This window comes from Debaryomyces fabryi, assembly GCF_001447935.2.
Source record: "Debaryomyces fabryi strain CBS 789 chromosome Unknown contig00162, whole genome shotgun sequence".
In the NCBI taxonomy this organism is placed as follows: Eukaryota; Fungi; Ascomycota; class Pichiomycetes; order Serinales; family Debaryomycetaceae; genus Debaryomyces; species Debaryomyces fabryi.
In genome coordinates this window covers 1-22,058 of record NW_015385588.1, presented here as the reverse complement: position 1 = coordinate 22,058, position 22,058 = coordinate 1, and the positions used below count along the sequence as shown (strand labels likewise).

At 35.9% G+C, this 22,058-nt stretch overlaps 7 protein-coding genes across 7 annotated transcripts; 4 read left to right on the top strand and 3 right to left on the bottom strand.

Annotated features, from left to right (window-relative positions):
• Positions 1-41: 41 nt before the first annotated feature.
• SPR3 (septin) lies at positions 42-1,521 on the bottom strand (the record flags this gene model as incomplete). Its single annotated transcript, XM_015613850.1, has 1 exon — positions 42-1,521. A coding segment is annotated over one exon (1,480 nt), but the record flags the coding sequence as incomplete, so codon positions are not given.
• Positions 1,522-2,076: 555 nt separating this feature from the next.
• On the top strand, positions 2,077-5,403 carry AC631_05020 (uncharacterized protein; the record flags this gene model as incomplete). The annotated part of the gene is made up of 1 exon (XM_015613849.1): positions 2,077-5,403. One exon carries the CDS (start codon positions 2,077-2,079, stop codon positions 5,401-5,403), a length of 3,327 nt encoding a protein of 1,108 aa, XP_015465327.1.
• A 186-nt stretch (positions 5,404-5,589) lies between these two features.
• Positions 5,590-8,667, bottom strand: AC631_05019 (uncharacterized protein; the record flags this gene model as incomplete). The annotated part of the gene is made up of 1 exon (XM_015613848.1): positions 5,590-8,667. One exon carries the CDS (start codon positions 8,665-8,667, stop codon positions 5,590-5,592), a length of 3,078 nt encoding a protein of 1,025 aa, XP_015465326.1.
• A 1,261-nt stretch (positions 8,668-9,928) lies between these two features.
• Positions 9,929-10,757, top strand: RPS10 (40S ribosomal protein eS10; the record flags this gene model as incomplete). Its single annotated transcript, XM_015613847.1, has 2 exons — positions 9,929-9,980; positions 10,447-10,757. The coding sequence occupies 2 exons, from the start codon at positions 9,929-9,931 to the stop codon at positions 10,755-10,757; spliced, it is 363 nt and encodes a 120-aa protein (XP_015465325.1).
• Positions 10,758-11,289: 532 nt separating this feature from the next.
• On the top strand, positions 11,290-12,579 carry AC631_05017 (uncharacterized protein; the record flags this gene model as incomplete). Its single annotated transcript, XM_015613846.1, has 1 exon — positions 11,290-12,579. The coding sequence occupies one exon, from the start codon at positions 11,290-11,292 to the stop codon at positions 12,577-12,579; it is 1,290 nt and encodes a 429-aa protein (XP_015465324.1).
• Positions 12,580-12,830: 251 nt separating this feature from the next.
• On the bottom strand, positions 12,831-19,448 carry BLM3 (Blm3p; the record flags this gene model as incomplete). Its single annotated transcript, XM_015613845.1, has 1 exon — positions 12,831-19,448. The coding sequence occupies one exon, from the start codon at positions 19,446-19,448 to the stop codon at positions 12,831-12,833; it is 6,618 nt and encodes a 2,205-aa protein (XP_015465323.1).
• Positions 19,449-20,095: 647 nt separating this feature from the next.
• Positions 20,096-21,925, top strand: KRE30 (ATP-binding cassette family ATPase; the record flags this gene model as incomplete). The annotated part of the gene is made up of 1 exon (XM_015613844.1): positions 20,096-21,925. The coding sequence occupies one exon, from the start codon at positions 20,096-20,098 to the stop codon at positions 21,923-21,925; it is 1,830 nt and encodes a 609-aa protein (XP_015465322.1).
• Positions 21,926-22,058: the final 133 nt, after the last annotated feature.

Here is a 22,058-nt window from a genome sequence, read left to right as displayed (position 1 = left end):
TGCGTAGTTTATAAAAGAATTTTTGGAGCCTTTTTTTTCACTTTTTGTAGCTTCATTATTGCTTTCTATTGACTCATAATCAGACTCATTATCAATAACGTAACCTGACTCCAAATGAGCAATAAGATCCTTTAATTTGATGATCCTATTATGAAGTTTTTCAATATCAGTATTAAATACATTCTGTTTTTCTATTAAGGCTCGTTTCCAATCTTTAAACCTTCGTTCTTGGTTTGCAATTATACCGGCAAATTTCTCTTTCATTTTTATTTGCTTATCTATGAGAATTGGGTCGTCATCCTTTGTAGTTTCTCCACAAGATGCCAATATCTTTTGGTGGAAATAAACCAGTTGTTCTAAACCGTTCATTCTCTGTATATTTGCTTCACTAATCGATTGTCCCTTGATTGCTTCTTTAAATCTCTCACCCAAGTAATGACTACGAAAACTTTCATAATGCATATCAGTTGATATTATGAGGTCTAACATATTCTTACCCATCAATATTTCTCTCAAATGAATAAAATCACAATGTATTGGGTTTTCAATCTCAGCAATACCCCAATCATATTTCCTTCCTCTAACTAACTTTCCCTGTGAGTTTTCATGATATTCATTGGAGCCTATAATTGCAAATGGCATATGGGAATAAATTTGGTCTTTCACATTTTGATCTAAGATATGGCCACAAATAGTAATATTGTTTAATTCTAGAGTTTGATTAACGATTGCCTTGAAATGCTTCAAATCTTCTGTACTAAATGTATCGCTCTTAGAAATTACTGGAATAAGGTTGATACGTCTAGATAATTCCTTCATTGACAAAATATCTAATTGGTTTAAACCCTTTCCATTTGGAACAATGAAATACAAGCAACAATGAACCCTGTTGTCAACCCTATAATTTCGAACAGGTTGCTCTTCTTGAAGTAAGTGTATTCTGAATTGGTCATCAAGATATTTTGTTGCTGGCACCCATGCATACAGATTATCAACTGACCCTCCAAATCCTGGGGTATCTATAACTTTAATCCTCAACGAAAACCCTTCCTCAGCAACTTCGAAACCATTTACCACTACCTTGGAGGTAGGGTTTGTATCTTTCTTCTGATCCATACTAATTAGATCGGTCCCAAATAACGTATTTGTAAATGTAGTTTTCCCACTACCAGGAGACCCTACCACCATTAATGAGAAATTACCTCCATTTCTACGACAAATGGACTCTCTTTGTTCTGGAAGAAACGAAAGTCCAATTGTGGTGGTCGATCTGTTCATGTATATTGCATTGGTCGAAATACCTTCCGAGAATTCTTGAGTTTGATTAGAAGCCAGACATCTTTTACTTGAAATAGGCTTCTGGGTAAACTTTTTAAACAAATCTGAGTTATACAGTGTTACGTTTTGGCGTAAGTTGGTACTATCATTGAATATTGTCGTCCCCTTCAATCTAGTATCAAGAACTTCAATTTCGCTATCAAATGAAGAGAATTGTTTTTTATCCAAGTTTTCAGTATCCATTTCCTGATCAAAGTTAACTTGATGGTTATTTGCTTTGTTCTATAATACAAGTAGGGTTATTTGGCCACAAATAAGCTGCAAAATCTACGAGGTAACAAATACATATTAGTACTGCACATAATGAATATCATATTTATGTCCCAAAGTGCTATTGAAGTCCTTATGTTAGTTTCGTTTTTATATGAAAGTAGCTTAAATATCTTTTTCGGTATAAAAATGGAAGCATTCTTAAACCTAGGGTCTTTAAGCGAGGGCATCAAATGTAGTAAATGTCATTATGCAGTGAGGTTAAAGAAAAATATTCCAGAATCAGTATAACCGTTTTAGGACAATATGTAAACATAATTAATATATTGCAGAATTTCATACTTACTAAATAAGTAATACAATAGGATATCTTTAGTTAGAAGGAAGCACGGTTTCCTTAAGACTATTCATAGTTTATATTCGTTCGTTTGTTTAAATTTTCTTTTCTTACGTTTAACCCAGCCCTATCAAAAAAGATAAAGAGATCAAAAATTGAGATATACTTCCTGCAACTGGTGAAAAATTACTATGGAAGTTCCCTTTAAAGCAAGAATGTCAGTTGATGACATTAGTTTAGATTCCAGGCCTGTGGTTATACCAGAGAGAAGAGCTCGATCGAGTTCCCCAGTTAAGAACCGTCGTTCGTTACCACCAAATTTCTTTGACATGAAACTACCTTCCCTTCCATTTGCTAGTGAAGATGATATCAAGTCTATGACTTCAGGGTCAAGTACTTCATTATCTCCAAAGCAATTGAAACTGTTATCAAATTCTCCTATTTTCAATCGTTTACATGTCAGCACATCGCCTGAGCGCAGCCAATATGTAATCCCAATTCCTTTCACCCTTAAACTACCCCCTAAATTGAGTTCCCAAAATCAAAATCCTCCACTATCCAGATCAGGCTCTCCTGAAAGATCAAACTGGAATGAAAGAGGGAATTCTCCAACCAGATCACGTTCTCCTAATAAACTAAGTAGACTTGTTTACAACGGAAGCACATACGAAAAGTTGGACTCACTGTCAGACAGTGAAGTTGAAGAAGAAAGGAATCATATGGTTATGATACGTCGCCCTGCACCTCCTCCAGTTACTACTAATAAAAGAAAATCAAAGAAACAGAATATTCAGGCGAAGCAAATGTCTCACGATGAGTTGAGCACAATTGATGAAGCTAGCAACTACGCTAATTCAAGAACTCCAAGCACTAAATCAAGAGAGGAGAAATCATTGCCTCTTCCCCCATCAAATGAAAGAGCCAATATTGGAAAGATTTTACCCCAAAGTTCAAAAGAATCGCAATTGACCTTGCCTTCCTCAATTGAAACCCAAGACAAATTCACATTCAGGGTTCCAAAATGCGCTACTAATTCAAGAGATACATATAATAGAAATTTTTTGGTTCCAGAGAATAACCACCAAACTATAAATGATACTTTAAAAGCTTTTCCATCTTCGGTTACTAGTAATGCAACAGAGGATAATATTCGACAGCTTCAGTTTTCGAATGCTCCTATTGAATCTACTGATACTGTGTTAAAAATTCATAAAAGAAGTTTTAGCGATGAATCTAAAGTTTCTTCTCTTAGTTCATTTAGTTCATTCGGAGGTATGCTAAACACCTCTCCCTCGCCGAACTTATTTATCAATAATCATACGGGGTCACAGTTATTACAATCAAAAGTTGATACTCAATTACAAAAAATAGAGGACTCTAGAACCATCAGTAATGGATCAACAACGTCTTGTGAATCGGAAACTTGCAGTAATGCCTCATGGAACTCGTTACAAAAGAGTATTGATATTAGTGATGCAAAAAGTCTTTCGGAGTCCCCAGTTTTACAGGGTAAAGAAATATCCTCCACAGCAGCAACGCCTTCAAATAAATCAAACAATATGAATTCAAATCCATCTAATACCACCGATGGTTTACATGGTACTTTAAGGTTAAGTAATGAATTGAATTGTAGTGATTCAGATGAATCGGAAATTGCAGATTTATATTTGAATGAGTCTGATGTTTCTATGAATGATAATACTAATACTGAAGTACCTGATTTTCAAAAGGCAACAATATATTTTGAAAGTGATAACGAAGGTGCTGGTACTAAATTTAATTTTCCGGCTGGGAGCAGCAATATCACTAACAGTAAAGAATTGAAACATACTAAATCACATAGCTCAAGCCTTCGATCTAGTGCTTATATTGCACAATATAGATCTCCATCTGGTCAAATAGAGATTCCTGATTTAGATGATAAGTCTACTACAGGAAAGTATTCTGTGACCAGATCGTCTTGCTCATTCAATGGCACTACCTTCGATGATATTAATTGTGAGGATTCTGATGATACCGGAATAGAAAGTGGTGATAGCTCTAAATTAGAGCCAATTGGATTCCCTAGCAAGGCTGCAAGAAATGTAATCAAGGAACAATTTAAGTCCATGCATGGAGATGATGATTCTGATACAGATATAGAATCCGCTAAGTATTCGTACTTCTCCTCAACGACACCTAAATCAAAATCAACTCCATGTCTCTCACTTAGTGAACGACAATTACCACCACTTCCTGATAAAGCCGATATTAGACATCCACAGCCTAAATCTCCAGTTAAGCATATACGTCATAAATCTATGTTTAGCATCGATTTTGACCCAAATTCAGCATCAGCATCTATGCTGCAAACTACAAGACCGAAGTATCATAACAGATCAAAATCAATGGACTTGAATAATATAATATCACCATCTAATATCTCAAATACAACCTCAGAAACATTACCACTAAAGATTAAAGACACAAAGGAAGTAGCTTCGCCCGAAGAGATGAAAATACTGGTTACCGAACCTCCGAAACCAATTGATTACGCAGTTGATTTTAAAGAGGCTACAGTCAATGATAACTCGGCTAATATTGTTGGTGAACTTAATGACAAAGGAACTTGCTATGAATACCAACGCAGTCAGAGTAGCAATAAGAGTATCCAGAAGTTTTCAGAAGACTTTAACAAACTTAACATAAATCAAAACAACGTTAGCCCGAAGCGTACTCCTTACGATATGAATCAACCTCAAAATTACGAATTTGGATTAAATCCTACACCTTACAACATTCCAACACCTATTCGTTCTAATATGACTGAATCTAGTTCTGGTTCAAGCTATCAATCAAGCAGGAGTACTAAAAATACTAATTATACCTCAATGTCTGATAGTGATAGTGTTATTATTGACTTGACGAAAGATAAGTACGATGTATGTATGATACAAAGAAACAGTTCAACTCAGTCGTATAGATCAATCACAGAAAGGACGAAGGAAGGAAAAGAAGTTGAAGTGGTATTAGTGGATGATGAAGACGAAAATGAAGATGAAGTCGATGAATTGGCCAGTATTTACTCGAAGTATAGAAATAACTGGATATTTAGAACAGGATCTACTGCCTCTTGTTCTTCTAATGCAAGTACCGCCTCATTTGAAAGTGGTATAGCTTCAGAGTCTCAATTAAAATTGAAGCCATCCGCAAGCTTGGTTTCTAGACATAAAAAAATACAGTCACCAAGCAATATAGATAGATTATCCTCGCAAATTCAAAAGCAAAGGTTTAGTGAGATACAAACCTTACAATTAAGAAAATCAAATGTTGGAAACCCTACAATAAATCAATATCCTAGAGTAAAAGAAAATTCCTTAAATGTTAAACAAGTGACAAAGGAATTACCAAGAGTGCAAGCATCTTACGGTACAGCAGATGGCATATCCTCTCCGAATTTAAACTCAAAGTATTTTGATTATGCATCTGACAGTTATGATTTCAACAGCTTTATGAAACAGCAGGTGAACCCTAGATAATGATATTAAGTTTTTTCTTATAAACTGTTACACCTAATTATATTTTTATACTATTTTCATTTTCTTCAATAATAATTTTTGCTTATGGTTTTATTTAATTCATTCGATTGTATTATTCTAATTCAACTATTAGTTTATTTAGTTTATTAGATTACGTTATACATATATGCAATTTAATTACTCGTATCAAATTAATGGACTATCAGCTTCAGATATAGTTCCCAAATTATAGGAATCAGTACTTTTTGAATATAGAGGAAAATTGGACCTAAAAGTGTAAGGACCATTAGGTATTTCAGATGTTTTAGTTCTTTCATGTTCTTCATTTCTTTCCTCATTTAAGGTGTCACTATCAACTGAAGTAAAAGACTTCATTGACCTAGATGAGGGTCCTCTACTTATACCTCCATATTGATTGGTATCCGAATACTGGCCTGTACTATTACTCCTGTAGAAAGTGATTGTTTTGTTGATTGTCTCAATCTTGTTGGAAAGAAAATTATTGTCCGTGACACGTTTAGAAGGCTTTTTATTATATGAGTTGGATCTGAAAAATGCTGTCTCGTCTATAGGCGAGTTTAAAATTCTATTATATGTGGGATCCTCGAAATTGTAATCTTCAGGTAGTTGGTTAGCTTCATCAATCAAATCTTTATCAAGCGTTGAAATAGTGGTCTCAAAATCTAACCTCTCCGGTTCAGTCGGCGTTTCCGCTTTGTTTGATAAGGGTGGTTCAAATTCAGTCTTAGAAGATAAATCACTTAAATTAACAGCTTTGAAGTCTATCTTTTCATCATTGTCATACCAAGAATATCTTTTGCTTTCCTTTGAAGCTTCTGCTGCTATTCTCTTTAGAGGATTTTTAGAAACCTTAGCAGAAAATTTGCCACTTACCTCACTAGCATTGATATTATTAATGTCTGGACTATCGGCCTTATGCGTACTTTCTAGAAGTTCTAAAGTAGCCATCATATTTGTAACCGATTTTCTCTTCGTATTACTTACTTCCTTATTTTGAGATTCATTTATTGCTAATTTATCCATCATGTCAATTATGGAAGTCCTTCTCAGGTGATCTGTATTCGTTGCTTCCGGTGAGCTGATGTTCTTCTGATTCATAGATTCTTGAGACTTTTCCAAGCCCGCCAATACATTCATCATCCCTAGTATTGATTGTCTGTTATTTCCAGATCTATTCTGGTTTGAGTCTATTGGTTCATCTAATTCCTCTCTTGTATTATTCGGAAGACCCATATTTTCAGTTCCCGAATCAGCAGATCTACTTCTATCCTCTAATGTTCCCAAAATGTCCATAATTTCATTTACTGGTGCAGTTACAATTTCTGTAACAGCTGGTTGGGGCTCACCATTTATGATCTGATCCAGGTCAAGAAGTATACCAAGTCCAACATCTTTTTCCTTGATTGACTTCAACGAACTAGTTGCATTTGTTACTTCTCTCCTTCTGTTAAAAGACTCTATTTCATTTAATTTCTCTGAAATTTTACAATCAAGGTTGTCACTAATAGAACTGTGGAAACTTTTTAAAGCTCGCTGTCTGAAAATATCCCGATCATCTTTTAGTGTTGTGTTAGCATTTTCACTGCAATTCGTAATATTATCTATTCCACTTTCAAGCGAAGCTTGTCGGAAAATGAATAACTTATTTGTTTTACTATCGTTGTCTTCTTCTTTAAAATCATTATCCCGACGTAGCCTGTGTCTTAAATTGTTACCTATTGTTAACCCGTTAATCATAGGAGAATTTAAATCATAAAGCTCCAAGTTACCCGATGATTGTAAATCAGGCGTTTTTCTATTATAATTCAATGTTGCAACATCCACCGATGACAGTCTTCTAAGATCCATGTAATTTTCTAGAAGATCTTCATTATGAAAATTACTTTCAGATATTGATTCCAGAGATTTGGATTTATCGTCAAATCCATCAATAGATAAATGATAAGAATGATTAAAGGGTCTATGATTTTTTAATTGCACATCAGGAAGTTTAACATCAGTTGACGTGGTCTCAGTTTCCATTTTGTCGAATGGATTCGAACTTAAGGCAGAGCTCTCTTCAAAGTTATTACTAACAGAATCTAAAGATTTGTCTGTGTTCAGTTCTTTTATACTATCGGAATTCTGATAATTTTCTTGTTCATCACAAAATATGTCATCATATTGTCCATCAGCATCCTCTTCATCGTCATAGTTGAAGTCCTCGTCCTCCATTCCATTATTTTCGAAATCATAATCAGAAAATTCGTCAACTTCATATCCTAAATCATTTTCATTAAATTCATTCAGTTGGGGAAAAGCTTTATTGTTTCGTGGGGATGTATTTGTTTTATAATATTTTACAGACGTGTTTCTGCCTCCAGCATTATCCTTAACAAAGGAAAATTGGGAAGAGGAACCCGAGTCGGAATAATTATCATCGTTTTCCGTTCCATCCTCCCTAATATCTGTTGAATAATTTGAGATGTCATTTTCTGTAGAATTATTAATTTCACAATCGGGCTGAAAAGATACCAGTTTTGTCTCAAAATTCTTACTATCTGCTAATGAAATGCTGGATTCGTTTGCATTTGTTTTCTCCGATTCATCATCTACTTCTGGTAGACTCAAAGGTGGTGCCAACAAATTTTGGTTAGCCCTATCATGATCTGATGGAGATTGTGAATATAGCGATTGCGAGTATGGTGAATATGATGGAGGCATAAAGACTTCGTGGCTATCGTAATTATTTGTACGATATATATCTCTAGGCAGCGCAAGGGCAGGTGATGACCAACAAGCTCCAGAGTTCATGTTGGGTGTATGCATTTGAGCTAATGTGTCATTCAGAAGTGTGTGTGATTTTAGCTGACTACTCCACTCGCGCTTCTGGTTCTCTCCGGTAAGCTTTAAGCTGTCAACCTTATTAGTAGTTCCGTCCAGTGGTGTTACAGAAACACGCTTCTGGTCATATTTACGTGGTGCGTGAACTTTCTCTTTCATTGGGCCTGATAAGGCACTATTCAACCGATCTCCCGACAGTAATACATTGTTGGACTGCTTGGCGTGGTTTGGTGAAGAAAATAGGTTTTTAATGGGCGTTAATAGCTTTTTAGGTGTACTCATTGACTTCTGGGGCGATGTAAACTGGGTCTTCTGCTGGAAATTTGGTGATTGAAGAATTGGACCACTCGCATGATTTATTCGGGGTGGATTTTCGATCTCATAGTCATAGAAATCCGAATTAGAAGACTCACTTCTCATATGACCCTTTATAAATGACCGCATACTGGGTAATAGACATATGTCACAGACAACCTGCTATTGTGGGCTAAACGGTTTTTCTTGATAACGATTCCTTGCGCGATAAAATAATTTTTCAGCGTCCTACCAAAGTCAATTCAAGACACCAAGAGTACTCGCTCGAGTATTAAAAGGTTATTAACAAGTTGTGAAAAGGTCTAATACTTGAAGTTGTTAAGGATTATCTTACAATAAGCCGTGATCTAATTTTAGTTACGTTTAGCATGTAGGCATGGCTGGCATTTTGAAATCTCGAATTCCTTAATGCAGTACTCGCGACAGCAAACGAAATCAGCAGGAGTATTGCAACCAGCGACCATCCGATCCACCAACACCCACGAACCCATACACCAGTATTGTTCACAGAGGAAGATAACAAAAAAACGATGCCTGTATCTGTGTATCTATTTGGTTATAGCTATATCTGAATAGGCAATTTGTACTATGGCCAACCGATAGTGATTCCGAAATTTTCTCAACACAACCACAAGTCTCATACACTCTTGTATTCTGTCTAATTTCTGTGCAGTATTTGTCCTTACATAGAGATCGAGACCCCTGTCAACCAGTCTATTATATGAATTCAAGCATAACAGAGTAGGGTCTAAAATTTACAGGCATCTTTCGCCATTGCCTGTTGTAGCTTTGGCTGCCTATTTCTGTCATGATATAGTTAAACGATTGTGGTTGCAAAAATTGTCCTTCCCCTCTTATCTCTCATGAACCTATTTAAACCCGGGAATCTCCATACAAGGACATTTTTTCTAGAATATTTACTTAACTATCAACAAGGGTCAGATATTGTTAACTGTTCACGCATATGCCAAAATTCCCAATCAATAAGACCCCTTCACCCAATGTTGACCATTATCACCAGTCTGTGGCGGGATCTACATCACATGCTCAGACACATGATACATGATACATTTTGCCCGTATATTGGGTCTAGCCCGTATCATATACACGTGATGTATGTGACCGTGTTTGGCTTCTACTAGCCCAAAACCCGCGTCTGACACGACCGATTCAACTAAAATATATCATTGATGACATAATCCATAATTATGGTGCGAGAAATTGAATTTTCACTTTGCTAGTAGCACTCCAGACGAAACAGAATTTTCACATAGTGGAAAAAATTGATTTTTTATTGAAAATCGGTTAACAGTTTTGAAGGACCTTTTGTTATTCGATATTCAGAAATAGTCTTATAGTATTAAACATGCTTATTCCAAGAGAAGACAGAAAGAAGATTCACCAATACCTCTTCCAAGGTATGTACTGATTGTAATAATAAAGTACTAAGTTCGGTTCAGATTCAAAGATGGATGAATGGTGGCATTAGAAATAGAGGCAACATATAACCCAAATAGCAGATATAGAGAGCAGTAACGGGAACAAATGCTCTTAAAAGAATGTAGGGGATTCAGAAGGAATCTGAAAGGATTGGAGAGATTATTCTGTTTCGAGACGAAAAATTTTTAGGGGCCCTAGAGCCACAAGAGGAATCAAATTAGACCTTATGAATTAACAGGAAGATATCCGGGATCGAGAGAGGGTTTCGAAAGTGAATAGAGGAAAGGGAGAAGATTTTTGTCACTTCTATGTCGTGTTCAGAATTAGCCTTTGTTCATTTTCGGCCGTTTCTGGGCCTGGTTGTTCGCCTAATTCTTCAAGGAAGTGAACTGATACCGAACCGTACTAAGGATATATTGTGGACATATACTAACTCATTTATAGAAGGTGTTGTCGTCGCCAAGAAAGATTTCGATGCTCCAAAGCACGATGAAATTGACACCAAGAACTTGTTTGTCATCAAGGCCTTACAATCTTTAACCTCTAAAGGTTACGTCAAGACCCAATTCTCATGGCAATACTACTACTACACCTTAACTGACGAAGGTGTCGAATTCTTAAGAAACGAATTGAACATCCCAGAAGGTATCTTACCATTGACCAGATTGAAGGGTGCTCCAGCTGAAAGACCACAACGTGCTTCTAGAGGCCCAAGAAGAGATGGTGACAGTTACAGAAGAAGAGCTCGTGATTAAATTACTCATACTTGATTATTTTACTTCATATTTATGATCTTAGGTTAATTTAATTGTTGTGCTTTATATATATACTATTTGTAAACTCTATCTTACTCTTTTAATAAAAGAAACCACATTTATTGTATCATATTGCTTGTATGCCACTGTTTTATTCCCCCGTCGCTTTAAGCCTGCCTGCTGTCTTATAATTCTACATAGGGTTCTACCTTCGCATACACGAATATGAGAGGCTTCTAGCCTATTCCATATTTTTTTTCTGTTTTGGCAATTCAGACACGTCTACAGCTACTTGCATCATGTTTTATATTAGCATTAATCCCTGTGACACATTCCAACGCATTGTATCTTATATAATTCTCTTACATAATTTAGCATTATAAGTAGGCTTCGTTTAAAGCGTTTGTCAGAATGACGCTTGCGACACGCTCGCGGACATTATTAAAAATTTAAGCAAACTGTCAACAGTCTATTTTTACTCTATTCTCCTAATAGTAACTTAACTTTTTTCATATCGATTAAATTTAATAGAATGCCAGTCGATGAATTGCCTATGTATCCGACACCCCAGCAAGCAGCTTATACTGTTGGGAACCAAGCGCAGGGCAGTTCGAGAAAGCAATCACACCCCAAACAATCCAACGTCGTATATAGGCCAGCCCAGCACCTGAAGCCAGTTCCATCACAATATTCACATTTGCAACCTCATAATACTCAGGCATATCAAGGACAACCACCAGCAGATTTCCAAGGACAATACCTGTCGCCATCGCATCACCAGTCTCAATCTCATCCTCCACCTCCTCACGCACAACAATATCCTCAATATCAACCTCAGCCAGTCCAGCAGCAATATTATCAACCTCAGCCAGTTCCTGTGCCTGTGAAACCTAGTTATGGGTCATATGGATCTAATGAGTACGCGAGTTCGCCAGTAAATCTGCATCATCCACAGCATCAACCTCAACCTCAACCTCAACCCCAACCCCAACGTCAACCTCCACAACAGACTTATCAAGTGCCTCCACAACAACATCAACCATATCAAGGAATGCCTCCACAACCTTCTCAACCACCTCAACAGACTCAATCGTCCCAACATCCACAACAGAGATATCAAAACTTCAATAATGCTCCTCAAGTGAGTAATCAACATCAAAACCCACACAAGAAACCGCCGCCATCCAATCCAACACCTACTGGATCTAAAGAATCGTTACTGATCCCTAGTTCAACTCCTCCAAAACAACATGTATCCTCAAAACAAAAATTGGAAAATGAATTGAAATCTGTGTTTAACAAGGTGGATATTAATCATTCAGGAAAAATATCGTCAAAGGAATTATCATTAGCTTTACTTAACTTTGATCATACAAGATTCCAAGATTCTACAATTTCATTAATGATTAAGTTATTTAGTGGTTCTAATGGTTCGAGCTCTGGAAGCCTGAAATCTTTGACATTCGAACAATTTGTTTCCTTGTGGAAATATTTGTCCGCTTACAAGAAATTATTTGTAGCTGCTGACTCCAATAAGTCAGGAGATATATCGTTTGGAGAATTTCAAAAAGTTTTAGAGCAGATTGGTTATAAATTAAACATAGATTTAGTCTTGCATCTATTCCAAAAATTTGCACAAAAGGCGAGGGATGATGGATATGATGATGGATCAGTTGGTAAACTTAAATTTGACGCTTTTATCGAATTATTAGTTTATTTAAGAAAACTAACAGATATCTTCAAAAAGTATGATAAAGACTTATCAGGTGTTGCAACGATTAATTTCCTGGACTTTTTATTCGAAGTAAGTAACTTATCGTAATTAGTGATCAATTCTTGTAATACTATCTGAATTATTATGTAATACGATTCCTTTGCAATTATTCTTATTTATCTATTATGTATAATAAAGCAAGTTAATATATATGCTGTCTTTTTTAACTAATGTAATTCAATATGTCTTTAACTACCGTATTCAGAATTTCATCTGACGCGGTTTTTGAATTTTTAGATATTTTGCAATCATTACAAAAATTCACAAAAATACTTTTATTCATATAATTATTATATTACCTATACAAAATAACTTTTCCAAAGAACACCTTCAAGATCTTGCATTTGGCTTTCGTTGAAAACCTTACTATCAACGTGCCAGGTATCTTGTCTATTTTTTTTAAACTTACCTAAAGTATCTTTTGCTGTTTTTCCTACGATACCAGGTAAACCGGACGACTTGTTAGCTAACATTGTCAAAACGTTAGGAACCCATATTGGAGGGGGAGATAAAAATGGGAATGCATGAACCAAAGCACCAAGACCTAAAGTAGCTCCATGAAGTGTTATATTGTCTGTTGTTGGAATATTCTTATAACCAGTCTTTTTATGTTTCTTCCTCATCTTATCCAAATCTTGTGCATAAGTTTTGCTATATTCTAAAACAATTTCCTTTATATCATTGGGAGGAGATATGTGAATCAATCCAGACAAAGTGGACGCAGCAGCTTCCCGAATTTCAACATTCTTATGATAAAGCAACTTATTAGTTAAGCTAATAATTCTCTGTCTTTGTGACTTACTAAAGCAGAAGAGATTTTTAAAATATACAGTCTCCGTAAATTCACCGATAATTATCGATTGGACTACTGTTAAAGACTCAAAGGAATATCTTTCAAGCATGCAAACGATTCTTTCCAATGTACGCGCATTATAAGGGATTTGAGAAACCTTCTTGAAAACAGTTATCGGATCTATGTTTCCTAATTGACATACTTCTTTCATATTGATCAATTTAAGCAAGAATGGCACAATATGCGTATCTACATCATCCTGATACAATACAGAAACACTGGTATTTAATGCTTGTCCTAACCAGGTTAATACGGTTGTTGCAGAATAAATATAATTGGATTTTAAAATTTCCTGTTGTGTCAAGTGTTCAACTTCTAATCTCCACCCCTCGATCTTGGTGAACAATTCTGGAATCAATTCAAGAAGTGTATTTTTCTTACTTGCAAGGTACAAGAGGTTTCCAGAATTTGTATTACAAGCGTTGGCAAACTCTTCACCACTAGCAACCGATTCTGTGTAATAAGTAAAAGACAAGATTGCAATGAGTGCCCCAATTTGATCCCTAATGGCTTGGTAGCGATGGTTTATATTATCAAAGCACATCTTTAGCGTAGCATCGGGATTTGGATATGTCCACGTAACAGCTGCGATGAACGATCTAATGTAACTCAACCTTGTTGCTTCTTTTAGAGCAGAATCTGATTCTGGGTCTACGACGAAGTCAGTGAGCACTCTAGTTACTCTCGGAAATCTCCTGCAGTCGATATGTGAAGGAACCCACCAAGAGAATATGTTCCAAATTCCTCTGTTATCTGGAGATAAATCATGTTCAAAAATTTCTACCAAGAGCAGGGATATAAAACTATCACGCTTATCTGTCAAAGATGGATTGATAAACTTCGATCCGATTAATATACCAGCTATCAATTCACATACAACAATATGCGAACTCTTGTCGTCCTTAATGTAAGTATCACTAACAATGTTTAATAAATCGTCAAAAGAAACTTGTTCAATGTACCCATTTGATATCAAATGAACTAAGGTAGCAGTAACAAAAACATCCGTTCCTTGATATGCAGAATTAGCTTCATTATCCGTAACCCATAATTTCACTATATTTTGGAACCATTCTTTTGTCACGCAGTTACTAAACGATTTCAAAGCGTTCGCATCATGTGCTTTTAATTTGAGTTCAAAACAAGGTTCATTTGTAACTACTTCCATATTTTTGTCCCAAAACAACCAACCTGTATTTGCCTTATGGTCAATAAAGTAACTTGGAGAATTTGAGTTGTTGATCTCATGAGTCCAAACATTAAAGTAAGACTTACCTGAGATAGGTGATGTATCAACAACCTTGAAATCACTTGGAACAAAATCAAGGTTATAAGCATTTGAAAGATCATATTGAAGCACCTGAAGTAGATAAAGTTTATTTACCATTTTTGTAATACCCTTCAAAGCTAGTCTCGAGATAAGAGGATGATCGCTTGAAGCTTCTTTTGCTAATAACTGTAAGACATCATGGTTAACTGTCATCTCTAAATCAAGCTGCAAATCTATGATTAAAAATAAGTTAAGGGAGGTTATCTTCCAATGTGAATTGGTTTTCTCATCTTGCAAAACACTATCTTCCAATTTTCTTAGCTTTTCAAAATAGATTTTTCTTTTCTTTTCCTTAGCTAACCTAACTGCACGTATCTCTAAATCAATATATTCATCTGGCGGTCTTATACAATCGACCTCAGAATGATCAATCAAGCATACACTACTAGGTGGCGTGATGCTATTATAGACACCTTTGAATAATCTTTGAGAGAGCTCATTTACCTCAAAATTATCAACAAGCAAACAACGATGAATCAATTCAACATATTTCTGAAGATTGAAGTAGTCATTTTGAACCTTATTTTTAATTCTCTTCAAGCTGAAAATACTTAATCCACTTTCAATTTTTCTATAATCATTTTCGTCTAAAGCTTTAGCAAGGTATTTAAAAGACGAACGAATTAATACATTATAAGATCCATTCAACCTCTTCATTGCATCAACTAAAGTTGATTGAGCCGGTTTAGCGATCGCTAAATATGTTGAAACAGATAATTTCACAACATCCTCTAATAAGGTTTTATCAAGATCAGTTTGCGTTCTAGCAGTAGCATGAAGTGCTACTCTAAGCAGATGATAAGATTCAATTCTGCTTCCAAGTGCTATCCTGGTATATGGCTTACGAACCCTATTTATATGTTGAATACTGCTAACGTAGCCAAAATTAATCTTCGCATGGCTATGGTCCAATAAACGTTCACGACCAACATCTGCAAACCACATGTTCATCAAGTATAAGAAATGCTTGAAAAGTTTTGTATTATCATGAAAATGATTTGTTAAAAATTTGCATATAATATGTAAACTCTTTCCTATCAAGTTACGAGTTTTATGTAAGATTAGATACAACTCGCTTGACCTTCTAGTTTCCATATCATCCCCAAAAAAGTATCTAGAAGTATAAAGCTTCCTTTCTCTGAATGTTATACCAGGATTCATACTGGACATATCAACACCTTCAATATGTGGTGTACCTCTACCTGAAGCATCGACTGATGGAGCTGGTGATTCAGATTTACTTAAAGATTCTAGAGGATGGGTTCCGTTTGAAAAAGAATCAGTGATATCATGACGATTTGAAACTTCCCTATTCTTAATATCATTATCTTCATCAGTAATATTATAGTCCCCCAATTTTTCAAAGTCTAACATATAATTTATTAAGTCATCACTTCCTATGTCTTCAACTATTCTTTCTAAATTCTCATGAATATTTTCAATACGCAATTCATCTTTTCCCAAAGGTTTACTATTTTTCATTCCTCTTATTTGGTTTAGCAAAATTAGCCTTTGTTGGATGGATTGTGTTTCATGCTGATTCAATTTAGGTATATCTTCATCAAAAGATGGATCTAATAAGAAAGATATACCACTAATAGAATAACTCAAGTACAAAAAGTACAGTCTAAGATCGTCCGAAAGCTGAAGCGCTGCATTAGCGTCTCCATTTCCAGCTTCTGAATATCTTTTCATTAACTTCAGAACATTTTCCAAACTCTTAGAAACATGACTCCTGAAACATTCCACAGCAAATTTAACCTCCCTTTCTGTTGGGATAAACCATTCAAAATCTAAATTGTCTTTTGAGAATCGTTCTTTATCAAATTGGAAACCTCCCCAGCATTTTTCATCAATTCCATACTTCTCTTCATATTGTGGGGAAATCAACCTATTCTCCTTGAGTCTTATTTTAGTTGTGGATTGTAACATTTGATTTAATAAATAGGAGCCTGCAAATACCGTAGGACCCTTGACATTGTCCATCAAAAAGAATGACAAATCATTGAGCTCCTTTGCGCAGTCAACAACATAACTTCCAGCATTTCCGATACATTCATTTAATATAACAAGGTTCCAGAAAAGAGGTTGGTCGCGAGGTACAATTTCTACACCCGTTCTTGATGCACCAGCACCATTTTCTTCTATGTCCTCTTTAATTTTATCTATCAAAACTTCCGCATATCTTTTAAAAGATTTTGGATCATGCTTTATAAGACCACCACAAATTTCGGCTGCTACATCAGCAATCGTATGGTATGTATTCTCCGTGACAAACTTGAAAAAATCATCACGGAATTGTGAAAAAATATCATCCGATAATGACTCAAATACAACATATAAGAACTTTGGCAATGCATCCGCCAAATCTTTTTCAATGCCCGTACTCTTCGAAGGGTCCGGCAAATTCTCCATAAGAATGAATAATCTTTCACTTAGAGTTTTCATTATTATTTTGAAGCCTGTAGAAGAGGATCTCAATGCATTAATTTCCAACTCATCATCAATTTCAAAAGTTTGAACATCTTCATCATTGGTACTATACATTTTTCTTTGCAAATACTCTAAGTGATCTTGAGTAAATTGAATAGCAAAATTAGGATCACCATCACCATTAGTTAAATCATGAAAGGGGACGAAGTTAGCAACTGATGCAAACATATTTAAAGTATGAATTGTTTTCTCTAAGTCATTCGAGTCTATCCCCGGTAAAGCCAACAGTAATATTCTTGTTAGGTGGACTCTTATAACTGGAGTTGATGCAAAGTACCTTGCTAATTCTTCAACAGAACGCAATGCAACTGTCACTCTATGTGTGGATATAACACCCTCTAAAGATTCATAAATGTCTAAAAGGATATGTTCCGATACCAAGTGTGGTCTAAGATATGCCAATAAATGGAAACAGGTAAGATAATCATCGGTAACATTATGCTTTTTAGATTGAACACCGGTTCTAATTAAAGGTAAAAATATCTCTACAAATTTAGTAGTTATTTGGTCTGTCAATTTATACTTTTCTGGTAAATTCTTCAATGATCCATATTCCTGCGTTTCCAAATTAACTCTTTTATGGTATTGATAGACCATACTTAAAATTAACTTCGAAATTGACCTAGACCATTCGCCACTGTTAGAAGGATGCACATAACTCTCTATCGCATTAAGTAGCGTTTCGAGATAGTTAATTATTCCATCAGGTTCCAAACCTCTTTCCCCATTAATGGAGAATATGATTACCGATGCAAAACCTTGGAAAAACTTAGTCTTTAGAGAAGAATATTTTTCGTTCATAATGCTCAAACTATTGATCAAGGTGTTAATAAAGAATTGCATCTGCTCGTCAGAGAAGACACCAAATTTTCCAATATTCATATAACTCGAACCATTTGTATTACGACTTAACTCCAACAATGATGCCATCGCAATTGTTCCGAGTCTAGACGTAAGATGTGAATCAATGCCTGAACTCTTACTTAATTTTGACCAGACGTAAAAGAAAGATGCAATATAATGACGAATATCCTCTGGATCGTCGATGCCACCTTCAGTAAAGGGAAGTGGCAATAAAGACATGGACGAAAGAGATAAGGCCGCATTAGAAATTGAAAACTTACTGCCAAACCTCGCGTAAATCAAAGGTAATGATTCTTTTGTAAAGAAGCTAGATGCCTTCTCAGCCAAGCGTATCAAATGTTTGTGGTCTTTTTTTTCAAATTGTTCATGGGACGAGTCTATTTGTGGAAATTGGTTTTCCAACTCTTTGCACAACCCTTCCCATGGGAGAACAAAGTCGTGCTTTTTAAGCAATTCATGATCCTTCGTTAATAGTTCGAATGCTTTGACATAAATTTTCAAATTAATGTGTTGTCCTCTGGTGAGGCAAATAGCATAATATACTCTAGCCAAGTTCATTCTTAAACTTAATGGCATGTCGTATTTCATTTTGAGCCAAACAAGCAATTCATGTGTCCAAATACGAACACCCACCACTGCAGCTGACTTAGGAGACTTCTTATGCTGAACTGTAGATTCGTTACCATCGCCTTCATCTCCATCATCTTCTTCACCTTCAGCCTCCTCTTCTTCATATTCGCTGTCTGACTCAGCAAATTCCTCTACTGCAAAATAATTACTCGATTCATCATCCATACTGACATCTTCATTATTGGCATTGTTCATCTCAAAGAGGTTTGTTTCAAGTGCTAAATCAACGTCAGATAAACCACTAGCATTTTTCAATGACGCTAAATCCTTAGCAGTAATTGATAAGGAACCCTGAATATCAAGACTCTTAATAGCGATGTAGAGATGAGATACAATGTGACTCAAAAATTTCGCCTGATCCTTTGGAAGTTCAGTTTCATACGGAAGCAACCTAGGAAGGTTCAACGTCCTGGGCCTTTCTCTGGCAAAAAATCGAGATTTGGGATCCAATTGCTCTTTTTCTATCTCGTCCCACCCTTCAGGATAGTCCAAATTATAGTGCGATTCTCTGCTGAATTCAATACTCGAGTACGATGGCCTTCTTGTAGCAGTTTGCTGTACACGCTTCGCTGTGTTTGGCGTATATGATCTCAATGAATTGTCAAATTGTGCCTTGTCCTCGTCTTGCATCTGCGAGACTGCTCTCTCTACGATGGGGTTTTGCTTTCTGATGGGAATCGGTGCGCTGACCCTGGACTTCTTTTCCGACTCATTTGTATTTTCTAGCTTATTTTCCAGTGGTGTCATCGCTTGGCTGTATTTTGGTCTTGTTGCAAGCGATATCAAGACCAATTGTATATTCAGCTGCTTATTCTTTACAAATCATATATAATGTCTTTCGCCATTGCCACTACATATCAGCCCAGGTATCACAAAACCGCTCAGCGTCTAATCCTCCTCTTCTCTTGTGACATTGTGACATTGTCCCATTACTAACTATAGCAAACCTATCTTATCCTTATTCTCCCAAGGTTCCAATTCAGCGGTTTATGCTTGTTATTCGTGCCGTTGTTGTCTGTAACCCGTGCAGCAGTTGTAGAGATAAGAAAATGGCGATGATCTAACTACAATTCTACAAATAATATTCAATAATATGAATTCACTGACATTGATACATGCTTATCCAGTGCTGAATGGCGTCAAAACCAATAGTTATTCTGGAACATTTCACTATAGGTAGTATGCATATTTAGTTATCTCTATGAACCACGATGGACCATTCCAGAAGATGCATTACGTAATGCTATTAAAGTCTTTTTCCTAATGGTTATGTTCCCTTCCCAAAAAAATTCTCAGGTCTTCGACAGTGCGTACTAAAGGTGAAAAATACTAAAGATATAGTTTTTTCCTCTTGATACTAGCAATTTGTAACTTATTAATTGATTTATCTAAAGATGTCTGTTTCAGCTTCAAAAGCTAAGAGAGAACAAAAGCGTTTAGAAAGAGAAGCACAAAAATCGGCTGCTGGTAAAACAACCAAGAAGACCAAGAAGCAAGCAGCAAAGGATGCAGAAGAAAAGGATGTCGATGATGCTGAAACACAAATTTCTAAATTGAAATTACAAACCGATGAAGACGGTATATCTGACAGAGTGACCACAGGTGTTTTAGAGTCGTTAAACACCTCGAGAGATATTAAGTTATCTTCAGTTTCGTTATTATTCCACGGTAAGGTTTTGATTCAAGATTCTACCATCGAATTGAATTATGGTAGAAGATACGGGTTATTGGGTGAAAATGGATGTGGTAAGTCGACCTTATTGAAGTCCATCGCTGCCAGAGAATTTCCAATTCCTGAACACATTGATATATATTTGTTGAATGAGCCAGCTGCTCCTACCGACTTCTCAGCTTTGGAATATGTTGTCAGAGAAGCCGAAGCTGAAATGAAGAGATTGGAAGACTTGGTGGAAGAAATTATTGTCAAGGATGGTCCAGAAAACCCAGCGTTAGAAGGTTTGTACGAAAAGATCGATGAAATGGATCCATCTACCTTCGAAGCTAGAGCTGCTGTTATTTTGACCGGTTTAGGTTTCAACGGTGTTACAATCAAGAAGAGAACTAGAGATATGTCTGGTGGTTGGAGAATGCGTGTTGCATTAGCCAAGGCCTTATTCGTTAAGCCAACCTTATTATTATTGGATGATCCTACTGCCCATTTGGATTTGGCTGCTTGTGTCTGGTTGGAAGAATACTTAAAGAGATTCGACAGAATCTTGATTTTAGTCTCGCACTCTCAAGATTTCTTGAACGGTGTCTGTACTAACATGATTGATATGAGAATGAAGGGATTACAATTATACGGTGGTAACTACGATTCTTACGTCAAAACCAGAGCTGAATTAGAAACCAATCAAATGAAGCAATATGCTAAGCAACAAGAAGAAATCACTCATATCAAGAAGTTCATTGCCTCTGCTGGTACTTATGCTAACTTGGTTAGACAAGCCAAATCTAGACAAAAGATTTTGGATAAGATGGAAGCCGATGGTTTAATTCAACCAGTTGTCCCAGACAAGGTTTTCTCCTTCAGATTCCCAGATGTTGATAAGTTGCCACCACCTGTTTTGGCTTTTGATGGTATGTCATTCTCTTACTCTGGTAAGGAAGAAGATAACTTATATGAAAACTTAGATATAGGTATTGATATGGATTCAAGAGTTGCTTTAGTCGGGCCAAATGGTGTTGGTAAATCCACATTATTGAACTTATTCCAAGGTAAATTACAACCTCAAAAGGGTAGAGTTATTCAGCATACACACATCAAGTTAGGTGTCTATTCACAACATTCTGCTGAACAATTAGATTTGACAAAGAACCCATTGGAATTCGTTCGTGATAAGTTCTCCCACATTTCTCAAGATTTCCAATACTGGAGACAGCAATTGGGTCGTTATGGTTTAACTGGTGAAGGTCAAACTTCCCAGATGGCCACTTTATCCGAAGGTCAAAGATCTCGTGTTGTTTTTGCATTGTTAGCTTTAGAAGCCCCTAATTTAATTTTATTGGATGAACCTACTAACGGTTTAGACTTGGCTACTATTGATTCTTTAGCCGAAGCTATTCAAGCTTTTAATGGTGGTGTTGTTGTTGTTTCGCACGATTTCAGATTATTGGACAAGGTTGCTAAGGACATTTTTGTCATTGAAAACAAGACAGCCACTAGATGGGAAGGTTCTATCTTAGATTACAAGAAGAGCTTGGCTAAGCAAGTTGTTCTTTAAGTTCAATGACTCCACTAACTTATTTACTTATGTATTTTACTTCGATCTTATAATATGTAACTCATTACTAATCGTTATACTGTAAATTGGTTTTAAAAAGGTTTATATCAAAGTTCTATTGCAAACTGATTAA